We start from the raw sequence: 22,555 nt of genomic DNA, 5'->3' as shown, positions 1-22,555 counted from the left end.
TTTGCCTGATTAATTAATTCATTAATCATTAAACAGTTAATGAGTAAAGATTAATAGGCTAAAGACTGAATTTCTATGTGCTGGGGTATGACCTTATTTTATTTGTCTTAAAGTGAGAGCAATTCAAAGGCCTGGTAGTATTTTTTGTTTTAAGGATTGTGCATGTAAGGATCTTCAACTTTTCCTCTCCAGCGGTCCCCATGTAAGGTATTAGCAGCGCAGAATCCTTGACTACTGCAGGGTTTCTTGCAGTTATGTATATTTTATATCTATTTCAAAGAGGAATTGAACATTACATCCTGCTCTAAAAGGACTTTGTGTAACAGTCAAACAATTTAGGATTGAAAACATAAGGAGTTTCTTCTGCCTGAACAGACATTCATTGCAAAGAAAATCTAAGTGTCTGTAAACACCAAAGTAGACACGCGGGTGAAGAGTCTGACTGTGGCTTGCTTGCAAAGCAAAGGGTTTGATGGCTGAGGGCAGGATTGTCCATATCCCTGTTCAGATAGAAAAAAAAATTGGAAAAAGTCAGTGTTTGTGTTGGCTGTAAGCATTGCTCAGCAAGTCAGAGTTTGCAGCATTGCTAAGGGGCAAGACTTAATACCCGATTCAGCAGCATCTGCCTGGCTTGCTGAGGGAGCGAAACCACGATGTAACCTGGGGCCTCCTGAGCCCTGACGTGGGTTGGGCAACTGCCCGCCTGCAGCATGAGGCACCGCGCTCAGCAAGGGCTGGGTCGCCAGCTGCTCATTCACCACCGCACGAGAAACGGCGAGGATTGCATCACGGACCGGTGCCAGTAATGATGTCTGGGCGCTTTGTCCTGGCCCCGCGCATTAAGTTGTGGATGAGCAGGTTGCTCTAGAGATAAATTTTTGGTTCAGGTTCCTGATTAATACTTTTCTTCCTTTCTATATTGGGTGAAATACGAGATTTTATGGGGATGGGATAGTAGTTGAGAAAGAACAAAAGGGGTAAAAAGATGAGGAAAAAACCCAAAATATCACAGTGAGGTATTCAGCTGTCTGAGTTTGAGGTTGAATCTCCTGCATCTTGAGGCAAATTCCCTAACTCCAAGGCTATTTAGGAAAACAAATGATCTTTTCACAGAAGCTTCAGGTTCCACAACTACGTTAGTTATGTGTTAGCTGTCATATTTCTGGCTAATTGCGTCAGTGAGCAGCCTCTTAACAGCTTGAGTGGCTCTTGGGAGAAGTTGTATTAATTCCTATTAAATCAAACTGTGTGTTTGTATAATACCTGGTGGTTTTGGTTTATTTTGTAAACTGGCAGTCTTGCAACATTAGCCTGTGTGCTGGGCAAGCACGGCAGTGCTGTGGCTCATGAGTGTTCATGCTTTGGGCTCCAGCCAACAGTCGTGTCATTTGAGTAGCATATTAAGTGCTCATGTAGTATTGATAGGTCTCTCAGATATTAAAGACGGGAGACAATTCAGCTTTGCAAGAATGGAAACTAATGCGGATGTCGACAGGGTTTGGTGTCAGCCCCAAGGATTGCTGGTTCGTTGGCAACAGCATACGGGCTGTAGGGTGGCACTGGCCTTCCTTCACAAAACCGGGCTCTCTTTGCGAGATGGATGAACGGGTGGATACTTGGTAGCTAGCTGCTGTGGACATCATGTTACCTGGCTTCAGCTATCCTTACTTGATTTTATTTTGAAGTTGCCAGGGAGAGCAAGAGCAGGGCTGCTCTCCATGGGAAACCAAGAGGACGGGGGTCGCAGGGCTCAGGAGGCAAGCAGGACAGACCCCGAGACAGGGGCCAGGTCCAGCCAGAGTCCAGGCCATAAGGCAATGCCACGGTGATGCGGCAGGTCCGGGGTCAAGCCGGGAAGTTGATGTGTGGTTCAGGGTTAGGTCAGGCCCAGCGATGGCCGGAGAGGTCCGCAGTGTCAAAGCAGAGCTAAAGGAGGCACAGACGTGGCCACAGCTCAGCTGGAGACTGGCCCTCCTCTGATGCAGCTCAGACAGGGCCGCAGGCTGAGCCAACATGTGGCTCCTGGTCCCATGGGTGCAGGGGGCCCAGGCAAGGCTGGTGGGGGCCAGAGAGGCTTATTGGTGCCCTCAGGGCCCTGGCAGAAACAGGTGATGGAGCCCCCTCCTCTCCTCACGAGTTTTAATTTTCTTACAGTTGTTACAGTGCCTAGCACAGACAGGACAGAACCCGTTTGGAAGTGTTGATCTGCAGAAACAAGCGCAAGTAATTTAAGCTTCAGTACAACAAATTTGGGTATTGCATAGTTAGAAATGAAGAGGACGCACTTGTCGGAAGGCGCTGGAGTGAGGTGACTGAGGGCTCCCTGATTCCTACATCCTGTGCCAGGTCTGCTGCCTCACGAGTGCAGGGCGTTCTTTGTCCTGTGAGCACGTGTAATTACATATAGCAGAACAGTAATGAAGGACTTGCTGTGAAAATAACTGCCTCATGACTTTAGTCTGTGCTTGAAAACCCAGCTTGTGCTCTGCACTGTTCCAGGGAAACTGGTTTCAGATGTAGGTTTTGGTGACTAGCGTCAACAGAGGAAAATTAGGGAGACGTGGCTTCCAGCACTTGCTGTGTTAACTCCTTTCCCTAACTTGTATAAAATGCTTGCAGGGCGCTAGCAGCATGATCTCGGAAAGGGATTCAGAGACCACCTTCGATGAGGATTCCCAGCCCAACGATGAGGTGATGCCATACAGTGACGATGAAACAGAGGACGAGTTGGACAGTCGACAGCCTGCAGCTGAACCAGGACAAAAGCGAATCGACAGAGACACTGAGGAGAGCCAAGAGCCATTGAAAAAAGGTAACGTTCTGACAGAAACTTGATTTGGGTAGTAAATGGTCCTGAATACAGAGACTAGGCCATGTGTGGATCAATTTGATTTTTTGTGCTTGTTAGGTAGGATTTAGAAGGGCTTATCTGAATCTGTGGAGGAGTAATTGATGGCAATTCAGTTTAACAATTATCAGAACGAAAATCAGCTTCATTCCAATCTGCAACCAGAGTTCTGTGTCACCACTTCTTGCGTAAAGCTAATGATCTGCACAGTGACCTCATCTTAATTAAGGCAGGCCCTAGATGTTCATAGCCTGTACATCAAGAACAGCTCGAACAGAACTTCAGACACTTGTCTTCCCCAGCATCTGGAAACGTGAACCAGCATAAGCCAATTTGCTGCATTTAGTCAGTTGATTTGCATGTGTTTCTGCTTTCTAAGTCTTGCGCAGCTGAGGTTTCAGTTTCAGTGCTAATTTTGTAGCCTCATGATTTTCTTCATTTCCAGTAGTTTCAGAATCACAGAGAGGTAAGGTGAGTAGGAGGAGTTCAAAGAAACCCCTCAAGTGCAGTCCGTGTGCTGCCGCCAGCCTAGGAACATAAATGGGAGGAACCTCTCTGACATGTTTTGGACATACCTGTTCTTAACCTCTGTCCAAGGAAAGTCTGTAACTCCCCTAAATACCTTTTTTTTTCGGTGTTGTAATGTGAGTACTTTTTGTTTAACCACCGCCTGTTTAATATATATAGATTTCTTCCTGTTTGTGTGGCAACAGGGAACAGTTGATCACCTCTCATTTTATAACCACGTATTACGTGTTTTCATTTTATAACCACCTATTACACATTTAGTTTTGGGGTTTTTTTACCATGACTGAGGTAACATAGGCTATAGAATAAACATGGTTTTCTTAGCCTCTCATCATCCATCATATTTTATTGAGTTCTCATCACGACTGTTGTGCTCTCCTCCAGCTCCTCTCTCTTTTTTTTTTTTTCTCCAGGTATTTTATTTCGTAGACACAGTACACCAGCAACCACAAGTTTGCTTTATGCTCTAGTATAAACAGAAGAAGAAAAGAGAGAAACAAAACTAAACCAGGACCTCCTACACCTTCAGGTTCTTTTCTGAAGTGTACCATGCCTTTTCCTTTATCCTGGTGAATTGGAGAGAATCAAATCAGGGAGATGAGTTTTGATTCTGCCCTCCAAAGGGTTTGTAGCTCCCGCTAGTTCAGTGTAACCACAAGGCTGTGCTGTCTATGCAGTTAATGTTACCCAAGTTACTACCCAAAATATGGACTAGAGCTATGGAATTGGCAGTTCCTTTGAACTCTGAGCTAGGGCAAAAGCTTTAAGGAGGTAAGAGATGTTACCAGGCAGCCTTGGTAGGCCAGTACTCTAATCGTAGAGCTTGTAAGAAGTTGACAAACTTTGTCAGATTTTTTTTTTTTTTTTTTTCTCTTTAGACCCTTTGGGGTTTTTGTTTGTTTGTTTAAATCCTCTTTGCCTGCTTTTTCTGGTTAATAGATAATTTTCTGGCCTAAGTTGCGGAATTTGTAGAATCTTCTGACTGGTTCAGTAGCTAATTATATTCAGGTAGTGCTACAAAACTTACATCCTTTTTGCTTCTTTTTTTTTTCCCCCTCAACAAAGACGTTTTTCCCTTTGTGTTCCTTTAAAGATGATGAATTACTGCTGCAGCTTCCCAGATATTAGGTATTAATATCACTTTTAAGCAGTTTGAATTAGTTTTGGGGAGCTTCCTTCCTGCAGGTTTTATTTAAGGCCTAATTTGCCAGTTTTCCATCTGGAGTGCTGAGGTTTTATCAACACTGCAATGGTTTTGCGAACGTGGTGAAGAAATGTTCTTGTAGACATGTTTACAATTTTCTTCAGTCCTGTAATTTTTGACAAAATTTAATAACTTTCTCAATTCATGCACTTCAGTAATGATAAACCAAAACGTGGTCCTCCAGTAATTTTTTGTAAGCTTTATATAAGGAGGTAAAAGCCTGTGACTCTTGGCACTTCTATGTAAACCTTGACCAGGATGCACTATGTATCTTCACCATCTGCTCTATGTTTTCATTTAGGCAATCTTACATGCAAGTGCTACAGCAAGATAAGTATTTCTCTATTATCTTCTCAGCTTGCAAGCAACATTCTGGAAATGAAAGTTGTATAGTGACAGTAGAGATCCCAGATACGTCAAAGGAGAACTTGCTTTATGTGTTGGATGGAAAAAAGAAAGGCTTTGTGCCTGGATTTGAGTTAGCCAGCCGTATCAGACATGAGTGCCTTACAGTGGCCCAGGAGCACCTTCGTCTTCACATGTGCTCCCCGTGGGTCCCTGGCAGCCCGGTGCCAGTCCCCAGCCCAGCCTCTGCCTCTGGGAGTTTCACCCCATCTGCGCTCTGCCTGCTGGATGGCTTAGGTCAGGAGAATCCCATGAAACCAAAGAGAGCACCCATTAAGGACAATTAATGTGGGCTGGAGAAAAGGGGGAGATACTTGGCTGATGAGTCAGGAAAGCTGGCTTTGAGTGCTGGCTGCCTCATCCTTCCCAGGCAGGCAAAGCACTCCTATGAGTGGCTCAAAAACTTGCTGAATGAGTTGAGTGGGGAGTTTCTTTGATGTGGGCAGCAGGATTAATAGGGTTATCCTATCCCTGATGCACGCTTGAGGGGCAGCAGCAGAAGGCATTCTGGCGGTAAGTAGTGGTCGGCCAAAAGCTGTGCACATCCTAGATGAACCCCATCTAAAGGTAGAATTGATAGGACTTAGATTAACTATAGAGACCTTAAGGTGGAGATGGATGGTTTGTTAGCAAGTCCTCTAGAAACCTTTTCCTTAGGGAGGCTGGATGTCAAGCCAGGGTTTAAAGGCTAAATGTGACAGAAGGAGGCAAGATTGCTCAGTGCTTTGTAAGCAAATTTATCAGCTTATGGTCCAAAACTTCAGAAGGCTGTTGCAGATGTTGCTTGTTTAGCTTTGTTAAATTTTACTGCAAAATGCAATTAATTTTCCCGAATTTTCAAGAAATCAGACAAAATTGATGGCTGAAGAAATAAAAGGAGCACTTCAGATTTTTACTTTTTTATGGTTGTAAATGACAACCATTGCACAGTATGGTTATAGGAAATACTTGTTTTCAAAAGTTGAGCGGACCTTTTCGTTTCTGGAAAGACTGAGAAACCCTGTTTTGGGTACTTAGTGCTTCACAGGTGTAACAAAAGCAAACCAAAAGAGGGGAAAGAAGGGAATTTAGCATGAATAAATGTTACTCAGATAGGTTTTCAGTTTCTCATAGAACTTCCAAATTGTTAATCACCACTTCTTCCTACCTCAGATTATATTTTAATTGTTAATAAAGACAAATAGACTGGAAACTTCTTGAAAACCTTTTTTTTTTGACTATGTACTAAAAAGCAGGTATTTGTCTTGTTTCAGTTGAAAGTACCTTTAAAATATGGCATTTGAGAGAAAACCTGAAAATTACACATTTGTTCCCTCATAACAATCAGATGTTGACCGTTTTGCCTCGTCTCTTCCAGACTGCAGCTGGCAAGTTAAAGCAAACGATGAACACTTCTACGAGCAGCCTCAGTTTAAGAGAACAGTATTTCTGTGCTTCAAAAAAAGCAAATATGCAGTAAGTTTTCTTTATCTCAATTATGTGTTAATAGTACTTGTGGGGTGAATACTCTCTTAATCTCAGTAAGATCTTTCCAACCACTGCTGATTAGTGTAAAAGCCACAATTAACACTTCTTTAGGATTTCCATCAAAGGAGGTTAAGTATAACTGGTTTCGGGTTTGTGAATGGAAAATCAAGGTATCAAGAGACTTGTCTGAGATGAGATAGAGAATTGGAAGCCAGGTGTCCTCAGTCCAAATTCCAGTTTTATCTGCTCAGCCAGAGCTGTTGCAAACATCCGCATAGGTGTCATCTTTCATAGAATAAGTCTCAGTGTAGTATTAAGCAATATCCTGATTAAGCTAGACTGGGACAGTCTTAAAAATAGACATTTGGGAATGTCTAGTCAGTGTCATTCTGAATAATTATGATAAAGGAGATGTTTTTGTCTCATTTATCAAGACAAAAGGTTGATTTTAAAATTTTTTTCTTCCCTCCCTGTTCGTAATTTTCAACTTTCACAGTATTAAAGCTATGGTGCTTGTATGTGGTGCTGGTTGTGAGTGACAGACGCTTGGACTGCAGGATTATATGTGGACTGTTGGGCTTCGTCTGTGATGCATTGGCTTGTGTGGCTCCCTTTTACCTGCTGAGATACCTGCCTCACAGTCTTGAGGCCATTTGGATTATCTCATGCATGAGTATCAACATATAATAGTAAAAGTCATGAGAGTGAGCCTTTGATGGATCTGTCATTGTCCCTCCTGATTAAGTCTAGTTAACGGTCCTTTGTATCTGGGTTCATTCTTTGTAGTGTGATGCCTGAGACCAATTATCTCCCTAATAGCAAATAATGTCGAAAGGCATTACAGAGAAGATTGCCTAGGAGGAGGGGAGCACTGAAGTTTCCTCCCTTTTCCGTGCTCATCTGGCAGTGCCGTGGCACTGTGCTATTTACCTGAGGAGAGGCTGTAACCTTGCCACATCATGGCTGTGCAATGCCCTGTAGTCCTCGGTGTAGCTAAAGCTTCAGTCTGAGATGCTTCTTTGGGATGTGTTAACGTCAGTGAAACAGACCTTTTTTGCCTTATGTCATTAAGACTGTGACCCATGGTAAACTGTTGAGGAAAGGTACAGCTCTAACAGAGTTCGTGGGAAAGATTTCACTAGTAAAACACTTGACTTACTACAAATATGCAGTGTACATTTGTAACGTAAGAAGAATCTGCTGTTGTGAATGACATTTGGGTTTCTTCAACAGGGAAATGCAATTAAGACATACAAGTACAACCCTATCACTTTTTTACCACTGAATCTGTTTGAACAGTTTAAGAGAGCAGCCAACTTCTACTTCCTCGTTCTTCTCATTTTGCAGGTAAGACATACAGAGAGAATACTGACTGTGAAGTGAATCTGAGGTGCTGATCTACTGAGCTGAATAATACTTATGACACAATTCAGTACTATCCTGTCAGGAAATTGCAGGGTGCTTTGTGAGGGACTGTATCTGAACTACTGTAGAAACTAAGCCCAAATTAACAGAAATCTGGAAAGACTTACACTAGCTTTGTATTAGCTAGGATGTGCTAGTTGCAGAGTTCATGAATTTTCTGGGGAAAAGATGTTTCTTTTGCTCTGTAAAACATGATAGCCTTAAGTTCCATTCACGAATCAGAAACTCCAAGAGAAAATCTGAGCATCTACAATTGTTAGAGAAGCCAATGCTGAGGCAGGGCAGCACAGTCAAACTCTTCCCCCAAGTTTTGTTCATCTTCACAACCTGACTTAAAATTCTCTCTCTGCGTTGGTTTTCTTTCTTACGTTATAGTCAGATCATTATTAAATGTCTCTGAATTGAGCTTGATTGACAATCCTGTATTGAACTGATTTTATTTGTCTTTTGTAGTCTATTCCCCAAATAACTACCCTGTCATGGTATACAACACTGGTGCCCTTACTCTTGGTGCTGGGAATAACTGCAGTCAAGGACCTAGTGGATGACATTGTAAGAAACATACTTTGTTAATACGAAAAGCAAAAGAAAACAGCGTAGTTAATTTCTTTAATTGTGATACACAGTAGGGAGTACATTCTTTACTCCTGGTTTTCAGGCTCGTCACAGGATGGACAACGAGGTTAATAACAGGGCATGTGAAGTCATCAGGGATGGAAGGTTTGTACTGTTCCCTTCTTAACTCTGTAAGTGATGTTTGTTGCCTTGTTACCAAGTTTCATCATCACCTTAAACCATAGATACTAAGGGAAGTTCAGCTTTTTGTTCTCTACCATCTATGTGAAAACCTAATTGAAAATGGAAGAGAGTTGCCCAAAGAAGCAATTTAAACTTAATTCTGTGGCACTAAATTCGTGCTAAGAGCAACTTCTTTGGAGAGAACAACAAAAATTCATATATAGGTAAAGAGGGAAGAGAAAGAGGTAGGTTGACTGTTAAGTTACAGACCCCCAACTGAATTGCAGTTTCCAAAAAGAAAAAACACACTTTAGCAGGATGTAATGTTTTTGTGGTAAGGAAAGTTAAATATTTCAAGATTTACAGAGTGCATAGTATTCTAGATTAAATAGTAATAATTGTTAAACTATCTTGATATTAGGTTCAAAAACACAAAATGGAAAGATATTAAAGTTGGTGATATCATTCGTCTGAAGAAAAATACTTTCGTTCCTGTAAGTGCTTTAGATATATTTGGTTTATGTTTCTACAGAGTTCTGCACAAATCTTGACTTGGATTTATCTGATGCTTATTTATTTGTTTTTCTAGGCTGATATTTTGCTGCTATCCAGCTCAGAACCAAACAGTCTCTGCTATGTAGAGACAGCTGAACTAGATGGGTAAGGCTCTGTTTAAGGATTTCTTGGGTTTAATTTTGGCTTACTGGTAAAAGAGCAAGTGGTGTGTATTTCAGACTCTACTTGCCACTTGTTAAGCCACACCTGGAAAACTGTCCATCCAGTTTTTGATTCCCACAATTCAAGGATCATTAAGAATTGGTGAGGGTCCACTGCAGTGCCACAAAGATGTCTGAAGTGTTGGAGAACATGACATGAAAGGTGAAGGACTTGGAGAGGAGAAGGGTGATTTAATCAGTCTTCCAGTATCTCAAAGATGGTTACGGAGAAGATACTCTCTTCACAAGGATGCACATTGACAGGACAGAAGCAATGGATACAAGTTGCTTCAGAGGAAATTCTGTCTGAATTCAAGAATAATTGTTCTCATGGTAGATAATTTTTACCATTGAAATAGGTTGCCCAGAGAAGTGGTGGAATTGCTCTGACTGGAAGCAGTTGAGGCTTGGCTTGACTGGGCCCTCAATAACCTCAGCTAAGGTCCTGCTTCCAACAGGAGGGTGGACTGCTCATTACCAGAGGTCTCTTCCAACCTGGACTTTTCTATGATTTTAAAGTTTTCTTATTCCTTGTCAGTGGGAAAACCAAAATACATATTTTTCTGTGGAAGTTTTTCATAGAAGCTGCTTAGATAGTAGAAATCTTACTGTCTTGGTCATATCGCTTTGTAAATGTTGGTTTAGTTTATGTTGTCATAAAAGCTAGTGTGGAATTCTTAGAAGTCTGTACTGACATGGACCTCACCTAATGAGGTGAAATGTTAGTTTTTCTGAATGAGTAGTGGATTTCTCACTCAACCTTCAGTAATCTTGAAAACAGTGATTTATAACATCATGCAAAACAAGGATTTGTTTGTGTTGCAAATTATTTGTTCTCTATTGGAGCTTTTAACAGTATCAGTTATTAAATATTGCTTTCAAATAACCAGTACGTCAAATTTAACTACTACATTAGTAAAGCAATGACTGTGAGAAGCTTCACTTTCTACACTGAACAGAGGTAACAGGGTAAGATTTCACGTGTGAGGAAAAGCAGACAGTGTAGGAACTAGTCACGTGGTTTGTGAATGCTTCATATCCATGCCAAGCAGGAGGCAGGGACGTAGGGCTTAGTCATTTGCTTCATTTAATTTTGTTCAAACTTCTTTCCTGTATCCATGCTTCTAATAAAATGTCCTTTTTATCCTCTCTTCTTAGTGAGACAAACTTAAAATTCAAAATGGCACTTGAGGTTACACACAGATATCTTCAAGAAGAAAGTGCAATGGCAGACTTTAATGGTTTGTACAGTTATATCCTTACAACATTTGAATGTTGCTCAAGCAGTTTACAGTACAAGTAAATAAAACATGGGTGGGGACGGAAGTGCTGCTGGTGGTGCTTGTGATTCTGGAGTTAGTACCTTCCTGGCTTTTGTCACGAGGCAGCGTAACCAAGTTGCACAAAGGAGACTGTGCTGCTGAGCAAAATATCATCTATTTGAAGAGGAAACCTTTGCCTCTTATGGCACACTAAGTGGAGATGATGGAGCCCTTTAGTAGTGTTTGCCTGCCAGTTTTCTTTGGGGGAAAAAAGTATGTTTGCTGTTGAGATTGGATCTGGAATGTATCTTCTATTGTCCTTTTCTTATTCATCATTATGATCTAGCTGCTTTCTGTGTGTGTTGTGGAAACTTGAAGGGCAGGAATCCCCTCTCTTACTGAGATCTGACACAGAGTTTTATCTCAAGCTGAATTTTTTAGCAAACCTAAAATTGCAAATGCTTAAAAGAAAAAAAAGAAAAAAAAAAAAAGACTTACAGAGTGACATGCTAAAGTGTAAGATCCAGAGAGACGTACGCTCTTGTATGCAGGCAATTGTTAAAACTTGAGAAATATTAAAAGAAGAGGTGAACAGAAAGTGCCCTGTTTGGCAGTAAATGCTGTGGGTACTGGTCTTGGTGCAAAAATGAATTCTTTCTGTGTTTTCAGTCTGGAAGGCAAAATACCACCCTGAGATACCATAATTAAAATGTCAGCAATACAGCACTGAGTATCAGTGACACCCTAAATCTCAAAGAAATTGTTTATTCAGAACACTCATTTTCTCAAAGAACCAACCTGATGAAGTGAAATGACTTGTATGGGGGGTACAAATCAATGCATTTATTTAACTGTTGTGTAGAAACGTATTCTCCTCCATATTTTTTAGGTCTGATTGAATGTGAAGAACCTAATAACCGACTGGATAAGTTTGCAGGAACATTATTCTGGAGAAACATGAGTTATTCACTGGATGCTGATAAGATTTTATTACGCGGGTGTAAAATCAGGAATACAGACTTCTGCCATGGAGTTGTCATATTTGCAGGTATTTATGAATTGAACGTGTGTAATATTTACCAACTAAAAGCATGCCCTATAGAGTGAAATGACATCTTTATCTTACAAACATTGACTGTATTTTATGTCCCAGTTTTGTAAAACAGTAATACTTAGTAGCACTTGTTTGTGTATTCTAGCTTTTTTTTTTCCTCTTTACTTTTAGGCGCTGATACAAAAATAATGAAAAACAGCGGAAAGACGAGATTTAAAAGGACAAAAATTGACTCCCTTATGAATTACATGGTTTATACTGTAAGCCTTTTTGTTTAAAATTCAGGTGTTTGAGTTCATTTTTATGTAAATAGAGTGAATGCAAATTTAGGAAACGTCTTTTTTGGTGCAGTAAGTATGTTGCCACTTTGTTTTGACCTGATGAGCTGGGATGAAGTAGGAGGGAATCTAAAACAGTTCCTCGCTGTTGGTGGAATCTGTGACCTTAAACCGCAAGTGTAGGACAGCCTACATGGTGAAGACAAGTGCTTCAAAGCCAGTGTGGCAGGTGCTTCTGCTTGCCTGCACTGAACCGGTGGGCAGAGACCTGAGGACCCTGTCCAGAGGTGGGCTCAGCATCTGTGGGGTGTGTGTATGAGGAATACCTGCTGTCCTACAACCCACGCTCTACCGAGTGTGATTCCCTGGGACAGGGAAGGAGGAGAGAGGAGCTGGCCTGTTGGCAGGCAGAAGCACTCATCTCAGCATGACTGTGGTTCTGCCCCTGCTCCAGGCATGTTCATGTACCCTGTTTGCTGCCTGCTTAAATAAATGTAAAAACGTGAAAACGATGCTGGGGGAATAAACTAAAATTAGAACTCAGATTAATTGAAGAGATCATTTTGCAGAAAAGGTTTGCTCCCCTTCTTCTTATTTACAAATACATGTAATATTCTATTTTGAACACGACAATTTGGGATTTAGGTTAAGCAAATGTTCCCGAAGTGTCACGGGCCTCTCTGTGTACACTGTAGATTTTTGTTGTCCTCATCCTGCTGTCGGCTGGCCTTGCCATTGGACACACGTACTGGGAGCAGCAGATCGGCAACTCGTCTTGGTACCTCTACGATGCGCAAGACTTCAGTCCTCCATATCGTGGCTTCCTTAACTTTTGGGGATATATCATTGTTCTGAACACCATGGTTCCCATTTCCCTCTATGTGAGGTAGGTAAATACCTTGGCCTTTAAATGGCTGAATTGGTGATAGGGTTGAATTACTTCACTTACGGATCTGGTAATATGTCATTATTTTGAAATACGAGATGCAGCTGGGAGTGAGAACATTCATTTTATTTCATTCAGCGTCGAAGTGATTCGTTTGGGCCAAAGCTATTTCATAAACTGGGACCTACAAATGTATTACCCTGAGAAGGACACGGCCGCAAAAGCCAGAACCACCACGCTGAATGAGCAGCTGGGGCAGATCCACTACATCTTCTCTGATAAGACAGGAACACTTACACAGAACATCATGACGTTTAAAAAATGTTGCATAAACGGCCAAAGATACGGTAAGTTTGCACCACATTGCTGCGTCCTGTAGTGAAAACTGGCTAGCAGAGGAGTGCTGATTTGTGACAGGAGCACAGGATCCTGCAAGTCCCCGTAGAGCACAGCTGGCAGCCTCCGCCAACTCTAAAGAAATGAGGAGGAATTGTAATGCTTGTTTGAAATTGGGCATACTAGTCTTTTTAGTTTCAGCTGAACTTCCACAATTTAGCCCTGGCATTGAGTAAAGCTCCAGTAAAATTGAATTGTTGGGATTTTCGCACCATTTTCCCATTTAAAAGGGGGAAACTGGTAGACTTGAGTGGAAACTTCCCAGTCGAAAAGTCAGAAATGAGTCATTTACAGAATGATTCCCTTTTGGAAGGCATGCTTAGGTATGCTTTGGGGGCAAAAATGAATCTAGAAACAAGAAAGAAAATTTAATAAGAGCAACAGTTTTTCATTTTAGTGTTAGTTACTTCCATTTCCAGTCTTGTCTGGATTTCAGTATGTCGAATATGCAGCGTATGTGCTCCAAAACTATTGTTTGGCCAGTTCAAATAACAAAAATGCAGTGTGCTGACGCCATGTGCTTTTTAAACATCCTACGTCTGAAGAGAGAAGAGGAATTTCTGACAGTGAAAGCTGTGTTAAGCCAACACAGAGGTTTTATGACAATTCCACCGCATGCCTGTTTTCTTTTGTTTGCTTTGGTGTCACTAGTATACAAAGGTACTGCGGCTATGAATGAATTTGCTCTTTTTAAAATCTGAGCTATTCTAGTGCAGTAGATGTTCTATATATTTTTTACTTTGTGAATGAGTTGTAAAATCTTTATTATTCCATCCTGTGCCTTCTAATGGGTGGCGCTTGCATTGCAGGAGACTGCCGGGATGGAGCAGGACAGCTTCAGAGCCACCCAGAGGTAGGTCGGTCCGATCTGGTGCTGAAGTCCCTACAGTCTGTAGAACAGGGAACGATGCCTTGCCAGAGTACGAAGAGATGGAGGTAAGCACAAAGCAATTGCAGGTGAGATAACTCAAACCCTCTTCTTCTCTTTTCTAAGCAGCAAGTGGATTTCAGCTGGAACACATATGCAGATGGGAAGTTCTCGTTCTATGATCACTATCTGATAGAGCAAATAAAATCTGGAAAAGATCCAGAAATTCAAAAGTTCTTTTTTCTGCTTGCTGTTTGTCACACAGTCATGGTTGACACTTCTGGTGGTGAGTATATTTGGTTGTTTGGGGTTTTTTTCTTGTGTAAGGGGAAACAATAATTCCAATCCAGTTGCACAAGGGAGAGATCCAAAACTAATGCTGATCCCATAAGTGAGAAGGAGTGTTAGGCTACTCGTTTAAATTAAACAAAAGCAAGAGCCAGTGCTATTCCCTGTGCTGAATTTCTCTCTCTTTATGGAAGGAGGACTGTCTTTATGACAGTGACAGTTGCAGCAAATGCACATCTTAAATAACAGCAAGTTTAGAAAGGTAGGGGAACAGTTTGTACAGAGATCTTGCGTTTTCATGTTATAAGTCTTCTCTCCATTCAAATATATCTTTAAAATCTCAAAAGCTTAAACCTCAGATAAAATCACAATGACACTAGCATAATCTCTGGTTCCACATATGTGTGTGAAAGTACAAACACATTTGGAAACTTGTTTTTGGTGCAGAAAAACAAGTGTTTTCAGGATGAGGATTTCGCGCTCTTGCTCCTGGAAGCACAGCCCCATAGATGTATACGAATCATGTATGTCTGTCCTAGAGTATCACAGCAAATAACCAAAATGAATAACAAAAATGTGACAGAAACTAAATTTAGAAGTGAATCCTAAATCCAAAACACAGCACTATACCTGCTGCTAGGAAGAAGATTAACTCTATCTCTGCCAAAACCAGGACAGCCTGGAGGGAAGAGGGTTCAGTGACTTACCCCGTTTGGAAAGTACATGTACTAAAACGTCCCTCTGCTCTGTGTGCACTGCCATCCAGTGCTGCAGCAATGTATTAGACCCCACTTCAGAAGGGGAAGGCACTTTGCATGTCTAAAGAATGGGTGTGAATTTTTTAGCTGTGGTGTCCGAGTACCCCTGTAATGCTCAGCTGTACGCTGGCTTTCTCTTCTTTTCCTTGTCCGATGATGCAGGTCAGCTCAATTACCAAGCGGCTTCCCCAGACGAAGGGGCCCTGGTCATGGCAGCCAGAAACTTTGGCTATGTTTTTCTTTCCCGAACACAAAACACTATCACTATAAGTGAAATGGGGATTGAAAGAACTTACGATGTCCTTGCTATCTTGGATTTCAACAGTGATAGAAAACGGATGTCTGTTATCGGTAAGCTGATTACAACCAACCTTTATAGAAAGGTCACTTGTATTTCAGAGGTGAAAAAGCACATGCAAGGGAAGTTGAAGTCAAGAATGAGTAACACAGAGTCCTAGGGTAGATTTTAATCCACATTGCTGTGGATAGCAAAAGAGAGGCTTTGTAGTTCGGTGCAGATGTGTCCTCTCAACAGCCCTGGTGTTCAGTCATGACCTCTGCTGAAGACAATCTTGGGTCCCTTTAGTAGAAGCTTGAAGAAATGCTGCAGAGATGACTTACTCCCCTTTTTCCCCAGAGAATAAACAAGTTGTCTGTTCCTCTAGCTATTGGAACACTAGGTGTGCAGGCTGAGGTACAAATAGCTCTTTTGTTTTGTTTTTAACTATCTTTAAAGAAGTCAGTCTTGAATTGGTTAGAGATCTGTGGGTTTTAAGGCTCTAATTATGGTGCGTCATATCTCTAACGTATGTCTCTGCCCAGTGGGCAAGATGTTAATACTCTATGAACCATTATCAAAAACGTAATCCTTGGGAGTTTAAATCATAGACTCACAGCATGGGTTTGGGCTAGAAAGGACCACTCCCCTGCCAAGTATCCTCTCCTGTCATGAAAGAGAAGAGGAAGTGCACTTGTCAACCAGGTTACTTAATGGAACAATATTGCAGATGATGAAGCAGCAGCATGATTTTGTAGTCTTGGTACTTAACAGCAGTAGACTGAAAAATCTAATCTGAAACTACTCCTTTATTTAAATGTACTCTAACATTTTGTCCCACCTCTCACATTTTACTCCACAGTAAGAGAATCAGGTGGAAATATCAGGCTATATTGCAAAGGGGCTGATACAGTAATTTATGAACGGTTGCACCCAAGGAATCTAAAGAGAGAAGCCACAGAAGAAGCACTAGATGTACGTTTGTATTTTATATGCTGTTTTTAAATAAAAAAATTGTTTATTTCTGACTATAAGTTTATTAATTTTCTTTGCCTAAGCTATTGAAACAAATGCAAACCTATAATTGGCTCTACAAGTCATCCCAAACCTGAGAAATAATCAAAGCAATACAATTTTTTATGCATTTTCTTAAAAATGCATTCATTGTTTTTTCATGAGAAGTGAACTTAAATTTTGTCTGCGTGCTTTTTTGTCATAGTTATCAGTATTTGAGATCACTACGCTCTGTTCTATTTGTCACCTCTTCAGTCTCTCAGTTCAGACTGCCTTGTCAGCCATAATTTTGGGCATTTCTGAAATATCCAGGACTAATTGCACAGTCAGATCTGATTTATCAGAATTACCAAGCGTTTATGATCTTGACTCTTATGTTTGGATTGCAAATGAAGAGTTTTGTTTTGTGGATATGTTTATTATTTTTCAGGTTTTTGCAAGTGAAACTCTTAGGACACTCTGCCTGTGCTATAGAGACATTAGTCGTGATGAATTTGAAGTGTGGAATAAAAAGTGTGTGGAGGCCAGTGTAGCTACCACTAATCGTGATGAAGCTCTGGACAGAGTATATGAGGAAATAGAAAAAAACTTGATTGTAAGTCAAGCTTTAAATTTTTAGTGTACTTTTATTCTTATATAAGAAGAAATGGATCTTTTTGAAAATAAATTATCCTTGTTTATTAGGGCATTTTGATTTAGATCTTTTCAGTATTTTATTGGCTTTAGAGCCACGCCATATTTTAGAGTTTAATAGAATGAAAAGAAATGTTTTTTTAGTACATGTATTTCAGTGTGGTGACTTCTATATGCAAGAGTTTGTCTTTACTGAGCTGTCCCTTGGCTTGAAGATATATCCAGAATAGTTTCACTCTCTACTGAAAATGATTCACTTTTCTATACTTGTTTACCCTACTGAATACTTGTATTTCAAATACCTTCCAGCTGCTCGGTGCAACAGCTATTGAAGACAAACTACAGGATGGAGTTCCAGAAACTATTTCCAGGCTTTCAAAAGCAGACATTAAAATCTGGGTGCTTACTGGTGACAAAAAAGGTGGGTTTACTTACAGCCAAGGAGCTAATAAGACAGGATAAGAGCTAGAAGATAAACCGGGACAAATGCAGACTAGAAATAAAGCATATGTTTCTAGAAAAGCTTAGTGTGACAGTCCATTTAAATCAAAACTGAAGGAATTTCTGTAACGTGCAGAATTTCATCCCAGCTGTTGCCAGTCCAGAATTACTGGATGGGCTTCTGTGTAACTTCTGTTCCTCCACACATGAGCCTGGAGGGCTGATTTGTGACTGTCTGCTATAGGGAAATACCCAGCTACTGCTTTTCCCAATGCAAAGCAAATGCAGGACAACTTGATTTTAACCAGGCTTGCTTGGCTCTGAGGGCAGGTACCAAAACTTGTCTTTTTTACAGTGAAAATTTACGTTTCAAATAATCATAAGCGCTGCTGACGGAGACTGATTTGCTTTTCTTTTGGCAGCTGCTAGTCTGCAGTCCAGCCACATATTTTGTTAAGTCAGTTCAAGAAACAGCATTAAATTTGTAAGAAAGAATGGCTGTCCTACAGCCTGGATGGAGGTGCATCTTGCTGGCACTGGCAACAGACTCGGTTCAAGGAATCTAGAGTAAAGGCAAGGCAGGAGAGTGTGGCAAGCCCTGTGGTTGGTTCCTGCAATGCCTTTGGTGCACTGGCGCTCTGATGAGGAGACAGCATCTCCACCGACAAGTTAAATAGGTCCTGGTAGATCTTTCTTCCACAAGTTGCTGATAGGCTTTTCCAGGTCACTGACAGTTTTTGCATTCAAAACATCTTGTGACAATGCATTCCACCACACTAATGTACATTTCATAGGAAATATAATTCCCTGTTGTTGGCTTTAAATCCATTGCCCACTGCACCTTCATTGCCCCACAGTTGTTGTTGTATGGTAAATAATTAATAAGCATTCCCCCAGCTTCTTTCTGCTATGTATGATTTTTTTTTTTTTTACCCCTGTTCATCCACACTGTGGTAATGAACAGGAACTTCTCATACCAAAACGTAACTTCAAAAATTACTTAAGAGGACTTCAGGTACTTCTGGCTGCTCCCAACAGTTACTCATGACAGAACTTTAAGTAAATACTTTCCTCTCTTTTTTTTTTTTTTTTTTTATCATAGAAACTGCTGAAAATATTGGATTTTCTTGTGAACTCTTAACAGATGAAACAACAATCTGCTATGGAGAAGATATTAGGCAAGTGAAAAGCACAAAGGATTTATTTTGTTGAAATTAAAAATGTTCCATTTTTAAACTTAACCCAGCAGTAACATTGGTTTATCCCACAGTGACTCTTCAATGACTGAACAGTATTTCTTAGCAGTTGTTCAGCTGTAGCTTGTTTCTTTGCTTTTACAAAATTTTAATTTTACAAGGCAACCTCTTAATTGTGAGTACAGGAGGTTATACCTTCTAGGTCAGCAACTGTTGACATTAGATTTGTGCTGTAGCTCGGACAAGTCTGGAGCCCACCTGGTGTGGGTTAAGCGGGTCTCTCCCTAGTCCAGAACTTGCGTAGTTGCCCGGTTTTGCTCTCGCTACCTGTCCCTGAACTCCAGCATTACCCCAGCTGGTCTTTCACCCTCTCCCATGCTCCGGTACACAGTACAGACCTATGCTATACAGCCACAATGGATCGCAAGGTATTCAGTGCTTAGTCATAAAGAATTGGTCAAAACGGTTAGACCCAAGGGATAACAATGTGAGACTGGGAGAAAAACTAGGGCCTTGTAACAGTGTCACAACTATTTGTGACTCATTTTTCCAGTTTTCCCCTTATTTGCAAACCAGTGCAATCCTCTTTTCAGTGTTCTAGCACTGCTTAGAACGTTGCCTAATACGTGGCAAAAAAAGTCCTTGCAGCATATGTTGCATTTCTTTCTTGCAGATTTTCAGTCTGGGACTGATCTAGCTTAAAGTTTATCCTTGATTTTTCTCTAATAATATCCACCTCTCTTTCCAGTGCTCTTCTTCAAACTAGGCTGGAAAACCAGAGGAACAAAGCTGGATCAAGTACACATTCCTCTCTAAGAATGAACGAGCCCTTCTTCCAGGGTAGTAGAGATCGTGCTTTAATAATCACTGGCTCCTGGCTGGTATGTAAAATGTACACGTTCTCCTGTGTATTTGGGGGTCCTGCACTGAGGACTCTGTTCATTTGTCTGCTTTGCTCAATGAATCACTGAAAATTCTTTGGCCGTTGTGCCGCCAGTTGAACACATCTGTTTGATATTTATATTCAGAAATATTTTGGGGTTTGAAGGTTGAAAATAGCACTCAATAAAATAAGGAATGTTTTGGGCCTTTCAGATAGCCCTGGTAGCTGCCATCAAAGTAAAGCCAAGCCCCTGCAAAAGCACAGCCTGATTTTCAGAGTATTTCATGGGGATTCTGGTCTAATGGGAAAAAATAAAAAAAAGAGAGAGAGATGCCTGCCAGCATGACAGGATGCATGGCTTGAAATGAGAGATGGGAGTGAAAGGGTAGAAACAAAAGATGTGTCCTGCAATATAGTGCTCTCACGGGAGCTCAGAAAGCAGAAAAGAGCTTTTAGCAGAGAGGTGACTAGCAGCAATTTGGTGACTATTACCCACCCTGTTGGCAGCTCTTACAGACACCTGTAAAAGAGAAAGTCCAGTGACCAGCTAAGGGCCGTCTGCCACGTTTCAGCCTTCCTGCCCTAAACCTTTGTTTCGTATAAAGAAATGTACATCTGTGTATAAGGCACGGGAAGCAGGCTGGGATGCCTGAGGTAATCTAGCAGGAGCATCAGATAAAATTGCAGGTCTCTATTACCCCCTGCTCCAGCTGAACTACCCCAGAGCTAGCCCAGGTATTTATAGGACACTTCTATGTGTGTTGGGCATGGTCATGCTTCCTTTAGGAGGTAGGGAAATAAGAGAGAGGGAAGTTTAAATACCAGGATGTTTTCAAAAGGGAATTTTTTCCCATCAGAAGAAACATTCCTTTGAAATCTGCAAGAAGTGCTGTGACACTAAATACAAGCATTTTGCTTTTGTTAGTCCCACCAAGTACCTTCTTTTCATTGTCTCTGTAGCTCTTTGTTCACTCCTCTGCATGAGCATTTTATTAAAATGCTATAAATGGGTGATGGGAGCATAATGAGGTTAAGTGTTCTATAGGCCGTCCTTGGAGTGTGATTTGAAATAGCGTAGAAGGAAATATAACATATTTTTGTTATGCAGAATGAAATCCTGCTAGAGAAGAAAAAGAAGAAAAAGAAACTTAAACTGAAATTCCCTAGAACAGCAGAAGAGAAAAAAAAGCAAACCGAGAAGAGAAGAAGGGCTGAAGCTTACAAAGAACAGCAGCAGAAGAACTTTGTTGATCTGGCCTGCGAATGCAGGGCTGTGATCTGCTGTCGAGTGACTCCGAAGCAGAAAGCCATGGTGGTCGAGCTTGTGAAGAAATATAAGAAAGCTATTACTCTGGCTATTGGGGACGGTGCCAATGATGTAAACATGATTAAAAGTAAGGCAGCTGTAAAACTTCTCTTCTGGGCGTTCTTCTGCAGTCTCTTCACTAATACTCTTTGTTCAGAAGACTCTACCACCTAGTTCATTACCCACGCTAACATCACTTGGGTTTTGTTAGCTTCTATGCCCGTGCTTTCCCTTTTTGAGGAGCCCTTTATGAAATGGTTAGTGGTTTTTGCTGATACATTTTAGCTTTTTCTGTAGACATTCCCTGAGAATGGACTTGATTACATCTGTTAGCCTGTTGTGAGTTACAAAAGTGTAATATAAAGGACAAAGCGATAGCTTAGCTGCCCCTTGCTTGGAGGCATTAGCCATCCTGTATTGCAACCAGTATTCTTTGAACCGCTTCCTGAGAAGTCCCACTGAGAAAGAAACTTCTGGGATATGGTTTATGTCAGGAGTGCATTTGTAAACTGCCTGGCCAGTTTGTTCAGGGTTTGCTTGCTCAGTCTCATCACTTTGTTCTCCCTTGGTCAAATTTCCCAGTGTCCAGTCTGATGGAACATGCACTGAGAGAGAATTCAAGGGACGGTGGAGGCGTGAGCAGTAAATAACAGGGCAGGAAAGGGCTCACGCGCTGTTGTGTTAGTCTTTAATGCGGCCTCTGTGCTGTATACAGAAGTAAAATGGGGCAGAACCACCTGAAGCAGAGAATAGGAACCCATAGAAGATTTGCACTCGGTCATGTTGTTGCCTTTGTTCAACACAGTGCGTGGTGTTTGTTTCGTTAACTTAGCTGCCCACATTGGAGTTGGAATCAGTGGCCAAGAAGGGATGCAAGCCGTCATGTCAAGTGACTACTCTTTTGGGCAATTCCGCTACCTCCAGAGACTGCTGCTGGTCCACGGACGATGGTCTTACATTAGGATGTGCAAGTTTTTAAGATATTTTTTCTACAAAAACTTTGCTTTTACACTAGTCCACATCTGGTATTCATTCTTTAATGGCTTTTCTGCCCAGGTAAGAAGGCACGCTCATGTGTAATATTAACAGGCAGATCCTCCTTTTTTGTCCGTGCAGAATAGCAAAGGCTTAATGTGGGAACCTGAAGTTATCATCAATAATTTCTGCAGGGGAATAGGTGATAACTACTAAGCTAGTTAGTTACCAGCTAAGAAAGTGGTTATGATTTCAGAATGCCAAAGTCAGTAGCGTGATTGTACAGGGAGGAAGAGATTCTTATACAGTGGTTTGGGAAACCTTTCCCAACCATGCTACTGAAGATATTTCTAGGTCAAGCAAGACACTACATGTGTATATCAGTAGGAAACCAAACCCAATTTTTTTTATCTTGAACTGCTGGCTAGAATGGCTTGAAATGTGCTTGTTGTAACTGGCAGTGTCTGAAGTTCATATAGTGCTGGAAGGTTGTGTTAAAGGACTTTAAGAGTTGAGGTGCGTCTCCCTGGGCATAGCCAGAAGACAGGCGGGTGTCATTGCATGGAGGGTCAGGGCCGTAACCACAGACGAGCAGCCCTGCTGGAGGTTAATGCTCTTCCCTGTGATGGAAAGCGGATGCCTAGGACAGAGCAAAAACCAAACATCCAAAGAAACCCAGGTTCCCAGACTTGTTCCTGAGAGGCCAAGT

The 22,555-nt window shown here is 41.3% G+C and overlaps 1 protein-coding gene across 14 annotated transcripts in view; it reads left to right on the top strand.

Moving 5' to 3' along the window:
* ATP8B1 (ATPase phospholipid transporting 8B1) overlaps positions 1 to 22,555 on the top strand; it is a 39,523-nt gene that overhangs the window by 11,528 nt on the left and 5,440 nt on the right. For 9 of the 14 annotated variants that reach the window (XM_075740141.1, XM_075740139.1, XM_075740138.1 and 6 more), the window contains 22 exons: positions 2,620 to 2,812; positions 6,343 to 6,440; positions 7,686 to 7,799; positions 8,331 to 8,429; positions 8,536 to 8,597; positions 9,037 to 9,109; positions 9,205 to 9,275; positions 10,490 to 10,572; positions 11,483 to 11,641; positions 11,819 to 11,907; positions 12,621 to 12,811; positions 12,950 to 13,158; positions 14,017 to 14,060; positions 14,202 to 14,361; positions 15,284 to 15,472; positions 16,261 to 16,373; positions 16,843 to 17,007; positions 17,355 to 17,466; positions 18,589 to 18,664; positions 19,431 to 19,563; positions 20,674 to 20,959; positions 21,704 to 21,927. In XM_075740141.1, the coding sequence (XP_075596256.1) occupies positions 2,632 to 2,812; positions 6,343 to 6,440; positions 7,686 to 7,799; positions 8,331 to 8,429; positions 8,536 to 8,597; positions 9,037 to 9,109; positions 9,205 to 9,275; positions 10,490 to 10,572; positions 11,483 to 11,641; positions 11,819 to 11,907; positions 12,621 to 12,811; positions 12,950 to 13,158; positions 14,017 to 14,060; positions 14,202 to 14,361; positions 15,284 to 15,472; positions 16,261 to 16,373; positions 16,843 to 17,007; positions 17,355 to 17,466; positions 18,589 to 18,664; positions 19,431 to 19,563; positions 20,674 to 20,959; positions 21,704 to 21,927 (2,931 nt within the window). In that variant the 5' untranslated portion in view covers positions 2,620 to 2,631. Of the gene's footprint in view, positions 1 to 186; positions 208 to 2,619; positions 2,813 to 6,342; positions 6,441 to 7,685; positions 7,800 to 8,330; positions 8,430 to 8,535; positions 8,598 to 9,036; positions 9,110 to 9,204; positions 9,276 to 10,489; positions 10,573 to 11,482; positions 11,642 to 11,818; positions 11,908 to 12,620; positions 12,812 to 12,949; positions 13,159 to 14,016; positions 14,061 to 14,201; positions 14,362 to 15,283; positions 15,473 to 16,260; positions 16,374 to 16,842; positions 17,008 to 17,354; positions 17,467 to 18,588; positions 18,665 to 19,430; positions 19,564 to 20,673; positions 20,960 to 21,703; positions 21,928 to 22,555 lie in introns of those variants that run through there. The other 5 variants (XM_075740146.1, XM_075740144.1, XM_075740142.1 and 2 more) reach the window with 2 other exon arrangements.

The sequence above is a fragment of the Balearica regulorum genome, chromosome Z (genome assembly GCF_011004875.1).
Source record: "Balearica regulorum gibbericeps isolate bBalReg1 chromosome Z, bBalReg1.pri, whole genome shotgun sequence".
NCBI classification, from domain to species: Eukaryota; Metazoa; Chordata; class Aves; order Gruiformes; family Gruidae; genus Balearica; species Balearica regulorum.
Note: the sequence above shows the minus strand (reverse complement) of the source record. Positions and strands in the feature narration are given on the sequence as shown.